This window comes from Henckelia pumila, chromosome 3 (genome assembly GCF_033568475.1).
Source record: "Henckelia pumila isolate YLH828 chromosome 3, ASM3356847v2, whole genome shotgun sequence".
Classification (NCBI taxonomy): Eukaryota; Viridiplantae; Streptophyta; class Magnoliopsida; order Lamiales; family Gesneriaceae; genus Henckelia; species Henckelia pumila.
The window spans coordinates 181,033,816-181,052,621 of record NC_133122.1 but is presented as its reverse complement, the minus strand read 5'-3'; the positions used below and the strand labels follow the sequence as shown (position 1 = coordinate 181,052,621).

General features: G+C 37.0%; 1 protein-coding gene across 2 annotated transcripts; it reads right to left on the bottom strand.

Annotated features, from left to right (window-relative positions):
* Positions 1 to 47: 47 nt before the first annotated feature.
* Positions 48 to 3,768, bottom strand: LOC140891260 (L10-interacting MYB domain-containing protein-like). 2 transcript variants are annotated; one of them, XM_073299667.1, is made up of 3 exons: positions 3,447 to 3,683; positions 2,256 to 2,615; positions 48 to 803 (listed from the first exon to the last, which is right to left on the bottom strand). In XM_073299667.1, the coding sequence occupies exons 2-3, from the start codon at positions 2,613 to 2,615 to the stop codon at positions 300 to 302; spliced, it is 864 nt and encodes a 287-aa protein (XP_073155768.1). In that variant the 5' UTR covers positions 3,447 to 3,683; the 3' UTR covers positions 48 to 299. The 2 variants fall into 2 exon arrangements, with proteins under 2 accessions (XP_073155768.1, XP_073155767.1); XM_073299666.1 differs by lacking the exon at positions 3,447 to 3,683 and adding an exon at positions 3,708 to 3,768 and having other exon boundaries at positions 49 to 803.
* Between the last annotated feature and the right edge of the window lie 15,038 nt (positions 3,769 to 18,806).

The window sequence follows — 18,806 nt, the reverse complement described above, 5'->3', positions numbered from 1 at the left end:
GTAGCAGTTGTGCATACAACCGTGTAAGAATAAGAAACAGCATGTAATTAAATTACATCAACTCTATATTGCACAAAATTAGCTTCTCAAAAGAGAGAAAACGAAGCTCATCTCAACATGCCCACTTCAACCAGTATTCAAACCGCACATAAATTATAGCAAACTAGCAACCTCGGGTACTAATTCAATCTTCCTCAGAAATAAGAATTTCAACCTTCATCTAACTTGGGTTAAATCTGAAGAAGAAAATACGTCCAAGTCTAGCATAAGTTATGTACAAGGAAACATCACCAAAGATACTAAGGAATATTATTGCCTAAACACTTTCCCTGCAACCATGTAGATCGCTTTTCCACTTTGAGACTTAGGAAAGTCTCCCTTGCGTTACGGTCGGTGAATAAGTCCAGTGCAACAAAATAAACTTGATCACTGATAACACCTATTAGTTCATCCAGTGCCTTGATGCAATCTGTTATTGAAAATTCTTCATTTCGCCTCTTTATAGCTTCTGCTCTGAATTTTGTAGCAGAGGCAATCTCTAATATACCTTTTGCAATACCATTTTCTATTCCTCCACGACCTCTCTTACGATTTGGTAAATCAGTGTATTTGTCTGATCCCGATGGTGACAGCTCTTCTGCTGAAATACTCATGTGTTGTTGAGGAACTGAACCAGGAGTTTCTTTACCTTCTTTGGTATACCTGTTGTGTTTTCCAGAAACCTCTGGTTCTACGAATATTATATGCAGCTGATCGTACATGGGACAGCCTATACTCCGCACAGCCTCGGCATCAGGATGTTCCTGATTGGCATATTCTATTAGGAATTTTCATGGAAAATAATCACAAGCTTTCTTCACTTGGAGATTCTATGATGTCAATATGTTGTTGCAATGGTGTTAAATATTAATGGAACATTTATCAAAATGGCCAACAGATAGATAACTAGCAGCATTTAGGAAAAAATATAATTATGTGATATTTGTCAAGGGAGGAAAACGAAATTAATGGTTTCATGACAGTACTACATAAACATACTTGAATACATTTGGATTGCTGGACTTGCACTATTTCCTTAGAGGAAGAAGAAAAACGATAACCCGATAAACATTCACAAAAATGTGATAATTGTTGAAACGGATATATGATTCTTCATTCAAAAAGATATAAAAAAGACATACTTCATTCAAAAAAATTCATCACTCCGTAGCAAGTTGTTCAGGGGATTTCGCCTAAAAGTACATTGTATAGGATCGTAAACAAACAAGAAAAGTAAAGAGACATCATGATTATGACTACCATATATCATCAAATAAAAGTAGAACATGATAGCAGAGACGTTGTAGTCTATTATTTCCAGAACAAAACCCCAAAATATGCAACACTCGAAATCCATTTATTATCTCAAATTTTTGTGATGGCACGGGATGCTGGCAAGGCAACAGCAGAGGAATGTTAACAATGACAACACCTTCCCAGAAACGCTTGAAAACATTACACAAATATGAACTAGCAGGAGAAATGTTCACAAGTTTTGTTGTAGCCCATTTAGTTATTTGGCTGATTATCTATGCAACAAGTTTAATCACACGATTCATTGAAATCAAGACACATAATTTAATCCTTATAGTGTTCTAAGATGTGCAGTTGGAATATTAATAATAATTGTGATTACGCCTACCTACATGTCAACATAGAATAACATGGGAAGAAAATTGATGATTGAAGCCACTGATTAGCCACAATTAAGAGTGACTCGCCACCAATGTTCTAAAAAGCGGTACTGGTGGGCAGTCACCCACCGTCTAGCGCCTAGATGAAAGATGTTTGGGTAGGCGTTTTTTTTCTTTTTTGCCTGGATATCTAATTCTTCTGGTTCATTTTAATATTTCTTCAATAATTCTTCTTTATCGAATTCATACTCAAAATTCATTCCATAATTCTCATCTTCATCTAATACAAACAAATATGTCAAATAATCTATTTTTTTTTAAAAAAAACAAAGTTCAAAAAAAATTAAAAAAGTTATATTATAAATTAATCTAAGCGGCCGCCTAGGCGGATTTTGATCCGCCTAGGCGACGATTAGGTGGCCAACTAAAATAATAACACATAGAGGCATCAACTGTCTAAAAATCGGGGCAGTTGACAACTGTCTAGCGCCTTTTAGAACACTGCTCACCACCATGATTCCTCATAGCAGCATGTAAAATTTTGTTCCGGGGAATGAAAACACTAGAGGTGCAATCAACTACCTTGATGTATCTGACCCATGCTTCATCTGTTGCCGTAATTTTACCAGAAGTTTCATCCCACTGGAAATCACAATGATTGAGTAGCAACCTAACACTGATATACTGCTTCCTCAAGGCAATATAACGGCTCTTCAGTTGTTCGTTATCCCACCAATAACCTGTTTGTATACGGAAATTATCACAAATGAATTTCCACCCTTTCTTGCTAAAATTTTTATTTGATTTATTTCCCTTCTGAATCTGGTCCACCATCAAGTCAACCAATGTCTTAGTTAATGATGGTGTCCACTTGGCCCGTACTTGATTTTCATGCTGCTGAACAGGCTGTGGTTTCCTTGATCGAGTTATGCGGCTTGTCATCTAGCAGATCACCATCAAAACAAATAAACAATGAATAGAGAAATTAAGGGGGGAAATGTAAGAACAGACTGATAACGGAGTGGAATCTTAATAAAGAACAATATCTGACAAAATGACACTGACAAGAAACTAAACAAAGCTTTGGCTTCTTTTGCACAAACTCAAAAACTTCCCCAATTTTTGATCCTATCTTTGGAATGTCATAAATAAATTTATAAAAAAAAATATCCACACAATAAAGAAAAAAATCCCAAAATATTACTAGAAAACCTTATTTGGAAACAACAATACAAATCAATGTCAGTGTTGCCTGACCTAAAAACACAGTGCGAGCATACACACAAGAAACATTGTTCAATTTATACCAAAAAAAAAAAAAGGAAAGGAAAACAATTCGGTTCATGTCAGCCTGAAAATACACGGTCAACAAACTACTTTAACATTCCCCACGCACATAACTATAAAGAGTCTGCAGAAATCCCAAAAGACCAAGCAACAGAAACTTCTAATCAGCTGTGTATTACCGTATTACATGCTCTTATTTGGACTTCAATAATAGTAATAGTAAGATGTTAAAAATATGATGAACATTAAATCAATTGAATTCAAACAAAAAATGACAGAAAAAACAAGACCGAGCCATCATCCAACCAATTGAACATCCTTAAAAGATTTTTCTCTGCATTTCCTCATTACAAATCCATGGAAAGTCGATTTCAAATAAACAGCTACGAATAAAAATTTTAAATTTCAAATAAACAGCTACGAATAAAAGTTTTAAATATGAACATCTGAAAAAGAACAAGAGCAAAGCTAGCATGTAAAATTAACCTGATTGGCGATTGCAATATAGATTTCAACAAATTACTTCAAACTAACAATGTGCACAATCCGAAAACAAAAGATGAAATTTTTAAGCATGTTCTTCACTAAAAACCCAAAAACGAAAAACACACACACACAATTCAAACCGATCAAAAGTGTTTGGGAAGAAAACAAACAAACACAGAGTAAAAATCACGCAGAGCACATAAAATACGCACACACTATGGAACAAAAAATTGTATAAAATGAACGCGAAGAGTTTCAAACCTCCCGTGAAGGAGAATTTCACCTGGCAAACTACGAGTACGATAATGGGGTTTGGTTTATTTATTGTTTTTGTCCATTTATTTCATTTCCCGTCCCTAGGTTTTTATTTATTTTCACTTCTTGTCTTTCGCTTTTTACATTTTTTTTTTTTTTACAAAAAAATTACTGAGGCTTTCTTCTCGGAACACAAAAATAAAAATTGCGGTATGTAATAAAAATTATTACTTTCATTTTATTTTATATTAAAATACTCTTGAAACAGATTGATACTCACTAAAATTAAATGGTCCGGATCCAATTCGAGTCTAAAGTTTCAATTCCAGAGATGAACCTGAAATCAAGCAAATAATGTTAGAGGGGACTGAGAGGGTGTCTCGGCGTAGCCTCTCCAACGCTCAAGTCAGAGACGTGAACGAATAACAGAAAGAGGAGCTTGGACGCTCCTCAAAAATGAAAGTGAATAAATGCAAATGAAAGGAGCAAACTCATATTTATAGGAAGCAAGGTAGGGGACCACAAACGTGTAGTTCACGCGTCTTTCCTTGAGGGCTCGCCTTCCAAAGACAACCTGATGAGTGCATTTTGTATAAATTATTTCGTGATATTTTTATGTCTATTTTGTGTGCATTCATATTATTTTTATGTATTTTTATGTGTTTTAGTGCATGTGTATGTATTTCACTCTTCGGGTTAATTTTGTAGGAAAATAGATTTATGAAGAATGAATTACGGAGCACCCATGATTCAAAAATCATATTTTATTTTAGAGATATCCAAATCCAATCTTCACCGTTCAAAATGAATTCAAGATGTTTTGAAGCTTCTGTCCAAATTTTAGGTCGATCCGACGGCTAGAACTCAAGATATGAATTTTTCAAAATCGTTGCGCGCAGCAGAAAATTGAGCTCGCTCGAGCGAGCGAGACGGGCCAAAAATTCCTTCGGAGCAGAAAGTTGCTTGCTCGAGCGAGCAAAGCGTGCAGAATTTTTAAATTTGAAAATTCTTGCTCGGGAAGGATACCATCTTTTGAAGACCCTTGGGCATATAAATACGAACCCATCTATCAGAATAGGGGTTACACAACTCTTTTGAAAAGAGGCGGCTACAAGGCTTGGGATAAAAGATTTTTTTTTTCTTCTTCTTTTTATTTTTAAATTATAATTTAAATTATTGAGTAGTTTGTTTTCAACCAAGACGGCGTGATTGGGCTGAACAAATTCATGTAGAAAACTTGGATGTTTATTTGGGATTTTTCAGACTTGATTTTGTTTTATTGATTATCATATTTGTATTTGTCTTGTGAATAGCCTGACTGTTTTCTTGCATGTTAATCGATTCCAAGTCGACAGAGGATGTATTGATTTCGATCACTTTGATAATCAACACATGGTAAAACCGACTAGAAATAGAATTCGGTTTCAGTGTGTGGTTTGAGTGTAAACTGAATTTTCACAAATATTTAATGCATTTAAATTTGATTATGATTACGAAGGATTAATCCGTCAATATTTGAGTAGGTTTGATTGTTCTAGAAATAGACATTTGAACAAGTTAGGAGAATTCTCGTAATCTAAGATTAAATCCGAGTCCTGAATCGGCTACATGTTACATGAGTTGTTCGGTACCTACGTGTGTCTTGGTTGTCTCGTTTTAATTAAATTTTCTTTTCAACTATTTTAATTCTTATTTCTTCAGAAGTTTTCATTATAAATTCTTATTTTATTTAAATCAAATTGCTTTTTATGATTTTGTCTAGATTAAGCTAAATAATTAATTCTTGAGAATTGACTGCAGTCCCTGTGGGATCGATACTTGGACTCTCAGTCCACTTTATTATTACTTGACCTGGTACGCTTGCCAGTAGATTCATATTACACCGATTTAGCCGGTCACAACCCAAGACACAAAGCCAAGCTTACCACCTTAGGGCTTGTATACCTTAGGGGACGACGCCTACCTTAGGCGAGCCCCTCCTCCCAGGGGCGGATCTAGGATGATATGTTCGAGGAGGTCATCCCCCAAACAAATGACGAAAATATCATTATATGTTTGTATATAAATTTCAATAACAAGAATATAATAATTTTAAAAATAAATAAAATACACAGAGATAATCATAGTAAATTACGAAAAAGACAATAAATTTTTACAAATTAAGAAATTATACATATATATATATATATATGTATATATATATATACATACATACATATATATATAGCACATATATATACATATATATGCTAGCTGTTCACATATATATAACACAATTCTAGATGAAGTGTCAATTTAAAGTTTTTCTTCCTAATGTTGATGTTTTGTTTTTGGAATCCAACTTGACATAAAGAAAAAACAATAATAAACAAATTAAAACTGACCATGTATTCAATCACACAACAAATTACGTATAAAAAAGAATCATGATAAATACAATAACCAGTTTTCTTGAACAGGAACAATGAATTTCAATGAACAAATAATAATATGATGAGTTTGAAATGTCAGGAACAATGAACTTCATTGAAGCAATCAATTACCTTGATGTGCGATTCAACGAAAAAAACCCTGAAGAAGAAATAAAAACGAGCAAAATGGGCACGAATTTAAAACAAAAACCTGAAACAATATATCCCGCCCAATTTTGATCAATTAAAAATTTTAACTTTAATTACACATTCTTATCTATAAGTTCCAACTTTGTGGTTAGAACCAAGAAAGGAGACATGCAGATGGCGAACACTATTAATTATTTAAAATTACTTTTGTTTGTGAAGGCCAGAATAATTTAGAAATTAAAAAAAAAAAAAAAGTCATCTCCATCATTAAAAATGTGCGGAGGGATAATGGAACTTGGGCCAAAGTACAAAAACATAGAGCTAGACGTTCAACTGTTGGGCCAATGACAAACAATTGAACTATAGGGTGCCAAACAATATATATATATATATATAAACTAAAAAAATCCTATATATAGTATTAATTTTTTTTAAAAATCTTCGCCGGGGGGTGGGGGTGGCGTGGCTCCCCGGATCCTATACTAGATCCGCCTCTGCCTACTTCACTTCTTTCATCTACACTTTCCACATCTAATTTCACCTCTCCATTTCATATTGTCATAAAAGCTCTTGACTTACCCTAGAGATCTCATGGCTAGGGTCCAACTTGATAGTGCTCTCCCTCACCCCTTGAGATCCAACATACCTGTTTTTCAACACTTCCTTTATGGGTTGACCCTATTCCTTAGAATGAGATTCGAACTTTAGTCTTTGTTTATGGCCTTATGGGCCTTTATTGGGCTTCAAACATGTGATGGACCCACTCGTGGGATATCACCAGTCTCTCCCTCCCAAGTCGAGTTGAATCATAGGTTCAGAACTCGATTGTATCTTGATTTAAAAATTTAGGCAAAGATTGGATCATGTATCTTCTACCCACCACTTCTCTAATTTTCATTAAGTTCGACATTGGGCTCGGTGATTCAAAATTTCCTCTGACCAACCCGAAATCTTCGCGGTGCAACAAAGTGATGACTTTCGCAGGATTAGTTGTTTTGGTTGAGGGATCGGGCCGGTAGGTAGAAGCTTGCACGCATCTCTAGTTTCATCTCTCACTCTCCATTTTTTAATTTTGAATTTGAATGGTGAAATCTCACCCACACTTCTTCTATAAATATCCCACCTTCTACTTCATTTTTATTTTTCTTATTTTGTCCCACCCTAGGCTCGCCCCTTGTTCTTCAACCCCTGCAGCCCTTGCTCCTCGCTCTTTAATCCTCGCCCCTTTTTACCTTGACCTTCAACCCCTACATCCCTCGCCCCTTTTGACTCCTACACTCTCATCCCCCGCCCCTCGACTCCTACACTCTCGCCCATTTTCCCTTCAACCCTCGCCCATCGACTCCGACACCCTCGCCCTTCAACCCCGACACCCTCGCCCCCTTTCAGGGGAGGATCTATTGGCCCCCCCACACCCGGAAATTTTAAATTTTTTTAGCATTATATATGAATTCTTTTTATTAAATATGTATATATATATATATATATATATATATATTTATAAGCTATCTCAGTTAATAGTTAGGCCTTTAGCCTAGATGACAGTGTCATTTTTATTTAGGCAATAGAAAGGGAGGCTCACGGTTCAAATCTCTTGATGACCTCTATTCAATTTTTTTAAAAAATTTTCCTCTTTTCAAAATTTTTCAATTTTTTTATTATTTTTCTTGGGCTCATGTATTAATTGACACATCGTCAATATTTTTTAATTGTGTCAATTTTAATGTCTATTATTAAGCCTTTATTAAATTGAATTATTTCTATTATTATTATTTATTATTATTATTATTATTATTATTATTATTATTATTATTATTATTATTATTATTATTATTATTATTATTATTATTATGTATTGACGTTAAAATTGGGTATTTCCTATAAAATTAAAACTTTACTTTTAAATTTTTATTTTAAATTCTTTCGAATTGAAAAAGGTCTAAAAATTAGTAATAAAAAATACTTTCGAACTTTAAATTAAAATTTTAAAATAAAATATAAAATGACACAAAAATTAGGATTTTTATTAAGTTCAAATTTGATTTCACTAATAGTGACAAATCTTGTGGCTCTCGAACAGAAAGTTTCATAATTTTTTTTCCTTTTTATACATTAAACACTCAAACATAAAGTTTTAAGAAAATAACGCCAGTCAAAAGAGCGAAACTAATAGTCCTCGCTGGAAATTGGTAGCTCCGACACCGCCAAACATTGTCGTCACTTTATATGCGGCCCCCCCAAACCTTACATCCTGGATCCGCCCCTGCAAACCTTTCACCCTTCAACCCTCGCCTCTCGACTCCTACACCCTCGCTTTGCCCCTCGACTCCTACACCATATGTAGTAGCTCGTACCCTAATTGAGTAATTAAAAGAATTAATCATAATTACTTGGGTAGAGTTCGGAAGCTCCGAAGGTGAGATCGGAAGCTCCGATCAGGATCGGAAGCTCCGAACAGGATCGGAAGCTCCGATCGATATTACGTCAGGTATGACGTGTGGCAAGATCGGAAGCTCCGATCAGGACCGAAAGCTCCGATCACCCCTATCCGGAATCAACAAGTGATATTTTGACACGTGGCAGATCAGGATCTTCGGAAGCTCCGATGGCAGGATCGGACGTTCCGATCGAGGTTCGGACGTTCCGATCGAGGATCGGAAGTTCCGATCGTTGTCTATAAATAGCAGGCCGAGGCTTCACTTTCATTTACCAATTCCGAGTTCTCCTTTACTTTCTAGTCCTTTTGGAGCTGTTCTAGTCTTCTTAGGCTTGGTCCGGAGGTCGGCGAGGCATTCGGTAGTCGTAGCGGAGTTGTGCCCAAGTTCTGGAGGCATCGACATCAAAGGGCTAACGACGGACGAAGGTATAGCTTTTGCTTCCTATAAATATTTAGGAGTATGCAATAGCTTAGTTAAGACTGTTAGAGCGCTTTAATGATAGTAGTATCATTTGGCAGTGTAGAGCAGACTATAGGCGTGGACCTAGAGTTGGTAGAGCTTGCACTGTTTTGAGGTACGAAAGTACTGTTCGAGATATCCTGACTGAGTATGCATGTATTATGTGACTGCATGATTTATATGCCATGATATTATGCTGCATTCATTTGCATCTTGTTGTATCTCTTTCGAGATGTCTGTTAGTAGGGTTGTACCCTATCCTGTTAGTGGATGGACTTCCATCGATTTGGGTCCGGCGTATCCACGGTTATCTCGGTATGGGAGCCACCTCCTGAAGCGACGGCACAGCGTGCTACATACCAGGGCCCGGTCTGTCTCTGTTATCTGATCCTTGACCTCGAGTCTATAGGAAGTTCACTTTGCATGCATGTATACTCATACTCTCGCACTGAGCGTTTTATGCTCACGTCTCGTACTCTGTATTTTCTGGACACCCTATTCCATGGGGCAGGTTTGCGATTGGACGAGGAGGGTGGATCCAGGAGGGGCTAGTCAGTGGTTGGCCAGCTGGAGCTTCGCTTAGGTTTTTATTACTGTTGTTTTGGGTTTATACAGCTATTCGATTTGGTTGTATATTATTGGATAAATTACAGATTCCTTTATTTGGGATTGTATATTTTGTTTATGGATTCCGCAGTTTTATTCTGATATCTGTTTAATTAAGTTAATTGCATGCCTAAGTTCTGTTTAGTAGGTGATCCGGGTAAGGGTCACTACACCCTAGCCCCTTTGCCCCTCGCCTTTCAACCCCTACACCCTCGCCCCTCCATCTCGACCCTCGCCCAACATTCTTCACTCTCATTTTATGGGCTTTTAAGACACTTTCAAAAAGCCTTAATTTATTATTATGAAAATTTTAAGTTTTAAATCTGATATAATAGTGGGCTTTAATATTTTAAACCTGGATTAATTATTTAATTAAGCCTAACCCATTATACCAACAAATATATGTCAAGATTTTAGCCCCAAAAACCTTCCCTTCATTCATGTTTCCCCCTCCAGCCGCCTCCCATCTGATCAGCATCCTCCATTAACACCTTCACACACACTTTCACGTCTATATTGAGAGAAACTCGAAGTATTGATGACTCGTTCGTCCCAGACTACGATTTACGCGACGGTAACGTAAATTCGAGCGCAAATAACGCAAAGGCACGTCTCGAATCCATTCTTGGACACCATTTAGATCATACTACATTTTTTAAATATGAATGATATGATAATGCATGATTTTTAGTTTTGAATGAAGTTCTTCACATTTTCATGTAAATTCACGTTTTATGGTACATAGTCATGTTTTTTGCATAGCTACTGATCTAAGACTGTTCGAGGGGGGTTGAGGGCTGAGTTAGGGTCCCTAGGGTCGTGGTTGGATGGTGTTTCAGGCTGCTTGGTCGCTGGTTTAGGCTGGAGACTCCATGGACGCAGCTGGTCGCGCAGATTGAGCAGTTTTAGTGTAGGGGTTTGTTCCAGGGCTGTAGGTCGATTTAGGGTCTTGTGTTTGGTTTCTTAGAACCCCAAGACCTTGGGGAAGGTCCTCACAGTGGTTCTATAGCCGGTGGTGGCCATATCTGGGTGGCCGAAAGGCCTGAAGTTTGGGGTTGCGTTCTGCGCGCATGAGCAGAAGAGGGGCTGTGTTGTTTTTGTTCTTTCTCCTTCTATAAGGCACGGTTTGGGGTCAGGTTTGTTGGGTTAGGACCGACTAGATGTTGGCTAAGTCTGGGCGGTGGTTTTACGACCAAAAGTGTCCGAAGCAGGCGAAATGAACGGATTTGCTACAACTGCTCAGGGCTGCACGCAAGTTGGGCTTAGGAAATGAAGGTTTGGTTCTGGCAGCGTTCAGGGGCTCGGGCAGGGGTCTTCTCGGGTTGGGTCAGAATATTTCATGGGTCAAGTAAGTGGGTCCGGATTATGTTAGTTCGGGTTCGGGTATTTTAATTAATTAGTTTAGAGTCTAATTTATGAATTAATGAGCTTGGATTGAGTTAATTAATTAAATGGGCTTAAATAATATTTTAAGTGAGCCCATTGGTTTTTCATGGGCCTGGGGTCCATGAGAACTATTGGGCCAAGTCATGTTGGACAAAATTTTAAATTATTGGACTAGTCTAGGAATTTATGAGTTTAAATATAGTGGTCAGCAGCTCGAACAAGTCCCTAGAAAAAATAAATATTTCGTAAATGTATATTTAATTGTTGCATGTATTTTTAAGTATATAAGTATTATTTTTAAGAAAATAAATTAAATATATATTTATGGGCAAATTTTCATGAAATAAAAAAATAATGATGATTTTTAAGTTCATGCATCATGTAAGAATTTTTATGTGAAGTTTAATGGCATGTTAAGAAAAATAAAGTTTTTTAAGGAAGTTGAAGTGAAGGTGGAAAGTGAGGTGGTTGGAGGCCGGGATACCTGGGCTCGATGACCTTCCTGTTTAAGAATAAGATGAGCTTATGGATCCAACATTGAGTGTTGGTGAAGTGGCATCATAGAGGTGGAAACCCCCTCCCGCCACGTACGTTGGTTTTTATGATTGATCAATCGTTAAGTATGAGGCTACCGACATAGATACAACATGTTGAGTTTTAAGAATTTAAGACATGCCATATTATGAGATGTATCAAGTGTAATGTTTATGATGAAGTATGATGGCAATGTTTATGATTAAGCAGTATATGTATATATGCATATGTTTTTAAGATCATGCACGTATAAGTATATATATTCACGATATTTTATATGATGTGTGCTTTCATGTAATTTCATGTTTTTATATAAGGATAGAATGTGTTGAGACTCTAGGCTCACTAAATTTAAATGGTGCAGATGAGCATGAGTTTAATGGAGAGGATGTTGTCCCAACTGACGGTGAAGGCGTATGAGCGTTCAAGCAGATAGGGACTTAGGTATTTAGTTTCCGCACATGAGTAATATTTTATGGATTTGCATGAGTATGAGATATTTTTACGTATGCATGGATTTTAGATTTACGTATTTATTTTCAAGTTTGCATGGATTTGTTGAAGAAGTATTATTTAAAGTATTTAGTTATGGGATTTTTATGCATGAGGTTTTTATCATGATTTAGTAATTAATTTTATGTTATTTAATTGCATTTAATATATTTATATATTTTTATAGTGTATATTAAGTTATGTAAAATTATTTTAAGTATGATATATATATATATATATGTATGGACATATATATATGTGTATATATATATATATATATATATATATATATATATATATATTTTAAAGTAAATGATAAAGTAGTTTTTTTTTGGGCGTTTCAGATCGCCCCTACCTAGCTCCCCTGGGTATTATACATTCTTCCAGCACCATCTAAAGGCGGGTCTTAGGTTCCCTATGCCAGATTTCTTCAAGGATCTCAGTAGTTACTATCAAGTGCACCTCGACCAGTTCTCACACAATGCATTCTGCACTATTTGTAGTTTCGCAATGTTATTCCACTCTTTGGGCCTTCAAGTGGATTGCACCACTTTTTCTTTTTTCTTGGTCTTGGGTCAATCGAAAGAGGGGTCCATTTATGTGGCATCTCGTTCCAATCCCAAACTTTTCGGTGGTGCTCCTAGTCATGTGAAAAGTTGGAAACAATGTTTCGTTTTCATCCAACCCCCCGAAGAATGGAAGTGCACCACTGAGTGGTATCCCACCTTCACTAAGCGTGAGCCTCCCAAAAACCTCAACAAAAACAAAGAGTATCTTCGCATGCGAGAGAAACTAGGAAATATGTGATTTAGCATTCCTCACCTTTTATCCGAAGATCTCTTATGCCACACTAATCTACCCATATTCTTTCGCGAGCTTGAGAAGAAGGAGAAAGCTGGTGGTTCATCATCCATTCCCAAGAAACAACCGGTTTCAACCACCTCTAAGCCCAAGAAAGACTCCCAAGCTGAGCCGCCCAAGAAAAAACAGGCGAAGGCCCCTGCCACTGTCAAGAAATTTGAAGGTCCCTCCTCCCCTACCAAAAAGAAGCAAGTTCCACCTAAGAAACCCTCCAAGAAGTTCAACTCTCATACTTCTCCACAAGTCAAGACTTTTCGCACTCATGGTAAGGAGAAGATTCCTGCCAGTCCAAGCCCTTCGATCAGTCCAATCCAAAGAAAGCATAAGCTCTCTACGACTTCGATTGCATCCCTCTCCTCTTCAAACGAAACAGAGTTCGGCCATCCAAGCGGCCATCACTCGGGTCCGAGCATATACCACTTGTATACCTCAAAGTCGACCATCGTGGGACGTGATCCCAATCATATTGCGTATGGGTTGCTATACAATCTTCTCTATACTACCGATGTTCCGTTCCTGAACTCTCTCGAGTACCTCGATGTCATCAATAGCACTTGCAGTATCATCTCAAGTGTAAGCTCTCTTTCTCCCTTATTCAGTTTCATTCTTTATACTCAAGTGCTATAACTTCATTCTCACAATGTTCATATTTGATCTTTTGTTTCAGGTTGCCATGTATTTATGGGAGTTGGTTGCATGCGTCGGCTTCTTCAAAAAGACCATCCATGAAAACTCGAAGAACAAGTCCATCATTGACGAACTTTCAACCAAGATTGAGGAGTTACAAGAAGTACGTGCTCAGGAGCTGCAAGAGTTGAAGGCTCAATATGATGAGCTACTGATGAAGAAGGAGGAGGAGCTCCAGCAGCTAAAGAGGGGTCATGAGATGGAGATCCAGAAGTTGAAGGAGGAGATGAAGTCTTCCCAAGCTAAGGTAGAGCAAGCGCACCAAGAAAAATGTAGTAACATGTACCATGTTTTAAGTTAATTAAATGTTAAACATGATTAAGGGTTAATAAGTACATGATGAAAGGATTAAATGAGATTAAAATATGAATCCCGAACTTTGGAATTACCGGGCGAGTCGCTACATTTTTATGTAGTAACCCGAGTTCCACTTTACATGTTAGAATATGATATATAATTTTGAAAGTGGCAAAACATGATTAAGAAGTCATTATTTGATGAAAATAATTGTAAAATCAGCTTCAGAACATCCGAAAATGGTAGGAAGGGTCTCGGGGGTCTCGGACAGTTTGGAAGCAGCCAAACGAGTTCGGAAGGACCGAACTCAACCGGGAACCAGGTGTCAAAAATGCTCAGTACACGTGGATTGCATGCAGAGATCGGAACTTCCGAACCCAGATCAAAACTACCGATCCCTGGCCTATAAATAAGGGTCCTTACCTGAGTTTTAAGCACAAATTCAGAGTGATTTTCGAACCATCAGTCTATAATTGAGGGCCCGACGATATAAATGAGGTGCTTTTGGAATAGCATCCAGTTGAGAGTAGAAACTAGGTTTTCGATATCAGCGGCCTAACGACGGACGAAGATATGTGAAACGAACCAGACTCGAAGGAATTTTTTTTTTAAATATTACATATATGCATCTATACTTAAAATATATTTTCATAAAATTTAATACATAATAAAAAGCGATTTCATGTCAATACTTAAATACTCGAACACAATATAAATCCATGCGTAAATAATCAATAACGTAAGATGCGGAAAATAGTTTGATACAATCTCATAATCATTGAAACATAAAAGCGCGAAGGTCACGGGTGTGCTAGCTTGCCACGAATGCACAGAGGTCTTCACCACCAGTCGGGACCACAACCTCCTGAATAACATAAATTTCACCTGCACACCATTCAGATCTAGTGAGCCTAAAGGCCCAGCATTCTCTACCTTTAATAACAAGTACTACTAAATAAAACCACATGCAAGCACATAACGCATATAAAAATAACCTAAGGATTCTAATGCATGCATGATCGTAAAATTGTATGCAAAAATTGCGTCGTAATCTATATCATAACATAAGCATTGACATGTCATAAACATAAAAATCATTTTCTGTGGGTCATATCAGTGAAGTGTAACCTAATTCGATTGATCAATCTAAATCCATCGTACGTGGTGGCGGCCTGTGGGGTGTACCCCTAATGCCCTATGCCACTTCACCCAACCTTTGGGATCCATAGGCTCATAATCGTAAGTGAAAAGGTCATCGGGCCCGGTATCCCGACCTCCAGTCCCGTGTTTGTCACAAATCACTTCAACTTCTTAAAAATATTTTCTTTACATGCCCGTTATCTCATCATAAAATACATGCATGAACTTAGAAATATCATTTTCTTAAAATTTTGCCCGTAAATATATATTTAATTCATTTTTCATAATAAAAATCATACTTATATCAAAATATACATATACATCTATTAAATATATATTTACGGACTATTTTGTTTGTCACTGGCTAGCTCGAGTTGCTGCCCCTTAACTAAAGCCCATAAACTTAGACTGGCTCATTAACATTTATATTGGCCCAAAAATACTTATACTAGCTCAATCACACTTAAAATGACCCAATCAGACTTAGATTGGCACAATAGTACTTAGTCCAACTTTGAACTTAGCCCAACCAAATAATTAAACAACTTAGGCTCGTTAACATATTTAGCTCTATTATTAAATTAAACCTCCAATAAATATCTTAAGCCCAATAAGCTTGGCTCAATAACTAAATCAATTCATTCAAGCCCAAATAACACTTTATCCCAAATAAACAACTAACCCCAATAAACATCTTAGACCCAATAAATAAATTAAGTCCAATAAATATCTTAGGCCCAATAACAAAATTGACCCAATGAATAAACCAAACACTTGGACTCCTAAATAAATTACCCGGCCCAAAATAAAATAATCTGGAACCAAACCATAACATATGACCCTAATACACTTTACCCGAACCGGACAACCCACTCGTCCGAGCCCTGTCTGAGCTGCCCACTAGATAGACCACCCTTACAACCATCCAACTGTTCACCTAGCCGACACTAGTTCAAGACATCTTAAACCAACACCCAAAGGGACCTAATCCAACCATCAACCATTGAACAACAACTAAGACCTAGCCATGGCAGAAAAATAATTCACAATACATAAAAACGTGAATAATGCATGAGTTAAAATTTGAGCTGTCATATCCACATATAAATGCAACAACACAATTTAATAACCAAAACAGTGAATATACTGATCTAAACGTTGTGAGCAAGGAAGAGTATAACATGCCTTTGCGTTTAAAATGCACGAAAAACCTATACAGTTGCGGTTGCGCATATCGGGACTCGGAAATCTCATAATTATCTAATTCTGGAAGATCAAATCCCTAATCTGCTGATTTCTGCCTCTAATTATCCTCAACGGGCTTTCGATCTGCGAAAAATCATATAATGGTCAAAAGTCAACCCTGGTCAACTCTGGTCAAACTTTGACAAAAAATTATCGAACTTAATTGCGCTCTCACCGCTTAACGATTTTGAATCACGACTCGAAACTTGGATATTCGGATCTATCACGTCGAGACGATCAAAATGGTTAACTCGTCGGAGGTCGCGGGAAAATTGAAGCGGCGGCGGCGATTCAAACGTGCTCCAAAAATTATGAAATTTGGCAGGCTTGTAGCTCTCAACGAGACGATTCCAACCGTATAATCCACGAACGGAATGGTGGTCCGACGCACCGTAGATCAGCGATTTACAGTCCGATTCCGGCGACTTGGTTTTGCTCTGATCTACACAATTTACGTCGAAATAAGCTACTAAAAGCTAGGAAAATGTTCTACCCATCTCATAGAATTGTTTAACAGCTTTAAAAGCAACAAAAATGAGCTCGAATAGCGCATTTTCAGACGAAAAAGACGATGAATAGTACCTTCGCCAAACTCGTCTGTTCATCGTCCATTTCCCGGCGATCCAACCGTTGGATTTTCGATTTATTTACACCAATAGACTCGTCTCAATCTTGGCTACAAAGTGACGGGTCGGATTTTTGATCGGAGCTCCGACGAACGGCCGGCGACGGCAAACGTGAGGACTGCTATAGTAAACTCGAAATATTGGGGAAAAAAATCGGGAGAAAATCTTTGATCTGTGTTTTCTTGAGTGTGTTTCGGTGTATGTTTTGCGATTTATAGCAAATCAATAATTTTCTGATCCGGACTAATTTATTTGATATCCAACTGGTAAAATTAGTCTCTATTCCGATATTTTTCTGGTACACACACCCCATAACTATTAACACTATTTTTTTTTGAAATTGTTGACTTTGACCAGTCAATTAGACTTATAATGTTTCAAATTAATTATTGAGTCTCACTTAGACCATGACCAGTCAATAAAGACTTTTACCAGTCAACTAGGTCAAATATTCTTCTAAATTAAATTATCTGGCATAAATAATTATTTTTATTTCCATTATCTCAATAATTATCTCAAAATGCCAATATTATCAGATATTCAGAAATAGTCAAACTCATTGACTAATTGTCACGTGTATTTTGTAAATACACTTTATAACTCATTTGGCAGTAATAATTATTTTTTTTCAACTCAATAATTATTTTAATTGTCAATTAATTCGGTAATAAATTTTGGGACGTTACAATATGTTCCAAGAATCTTATTTAAATTATAGGAGTATATGTTAGTTTAGTTCAGGTTTGTAGAACATGTGAAGTGATACGATGAAATCTTGACCGTAGGCTTGGAACCTAGACTCTGCTAATCTTGATCTACTACTAGAGTTACGTAAGTACTAACTGAGATTTTCAGCTGAGTATGCAAAATGTTAGCAAATCAGGATGACTGTAGCCAAGTGTAGAACACTGATAGACATCGACAATGTTCCTTGCAGATCATCAAAGATTATTAGAGAGTAGTCCCAATAAGAGAATAAGAATGGTTGAAGATTTCAGCACATCTCTATCTAAACGAGTGTTGGTGATATCTCACCTCTCATTTGATGAATTTTTGCACAAGATTAGGTTTTTTCAAGAAATCAATGTATCATTGGATATCTTAGTTAAAACATGATTAAAATAATTAATTATAAACCAAATTAAAAGAGCTTTAGGATAAGCTCAAAATTATATAGACTTTCAGAATCTTACATCAGAGGGTGAAGGCCAACATCGCATCACGAACATAAGAATGAAACCTTCGCCTTTTCAAGTGCCCAAAGTTCATGCATTCACAATATTGGAATATATCTTGTGCATATCTTTGTATATTTGTTTCCTTTAATCATTATCTCTTTAGATTGTAAAAATATGCAGTGTATTATTTATTTGTGAAATATATCAGAATATATTTTCTCATACGCTTCTACATGGTATCAAATCCTAAGGCTTACGCCACTAACCCTAGCTCCTAGCCGTCGCCGCCGCTGCCCCACCTTTACCATTTTTTTTCCGACGGCCACATCTATGGCTACAAACACCAATCCGGCCGCCGCCCCAAACACTCAAGTCTCCTTCAATGTTGCCGCTCATGCACCCTTGAAGCTGACCTCTTCTAATTACCTTTCCTGGTGTCTCCAGTTCACGACTCTTTTCACTGGTCATGATATGCTCGGTTTCATTGATGGCTCCCACCCATGTCCTGATCGCATCATTACAGTCTCCAATGCTCAGGTTGCCAATCCTGCCTATCATGCCTGGATACGACAGGACCAACTTATTCTGAACATCA

Coding starts and splice junctions, on each gene's coding strand:
- LOC140891260 (XM_073299666.1), bottom strand. CDS start 2,615: ATGACAAGCCGCATAACTCGATCAAGGAAACCACAGCCTGTTCAGCAG. Junction 804..2,255: donor CATGGGTCAGATACATCAAG/GTAGTTGATTGC, acceptor TATGCCAATCAG/GAACATCCTGATGCCGAGGC.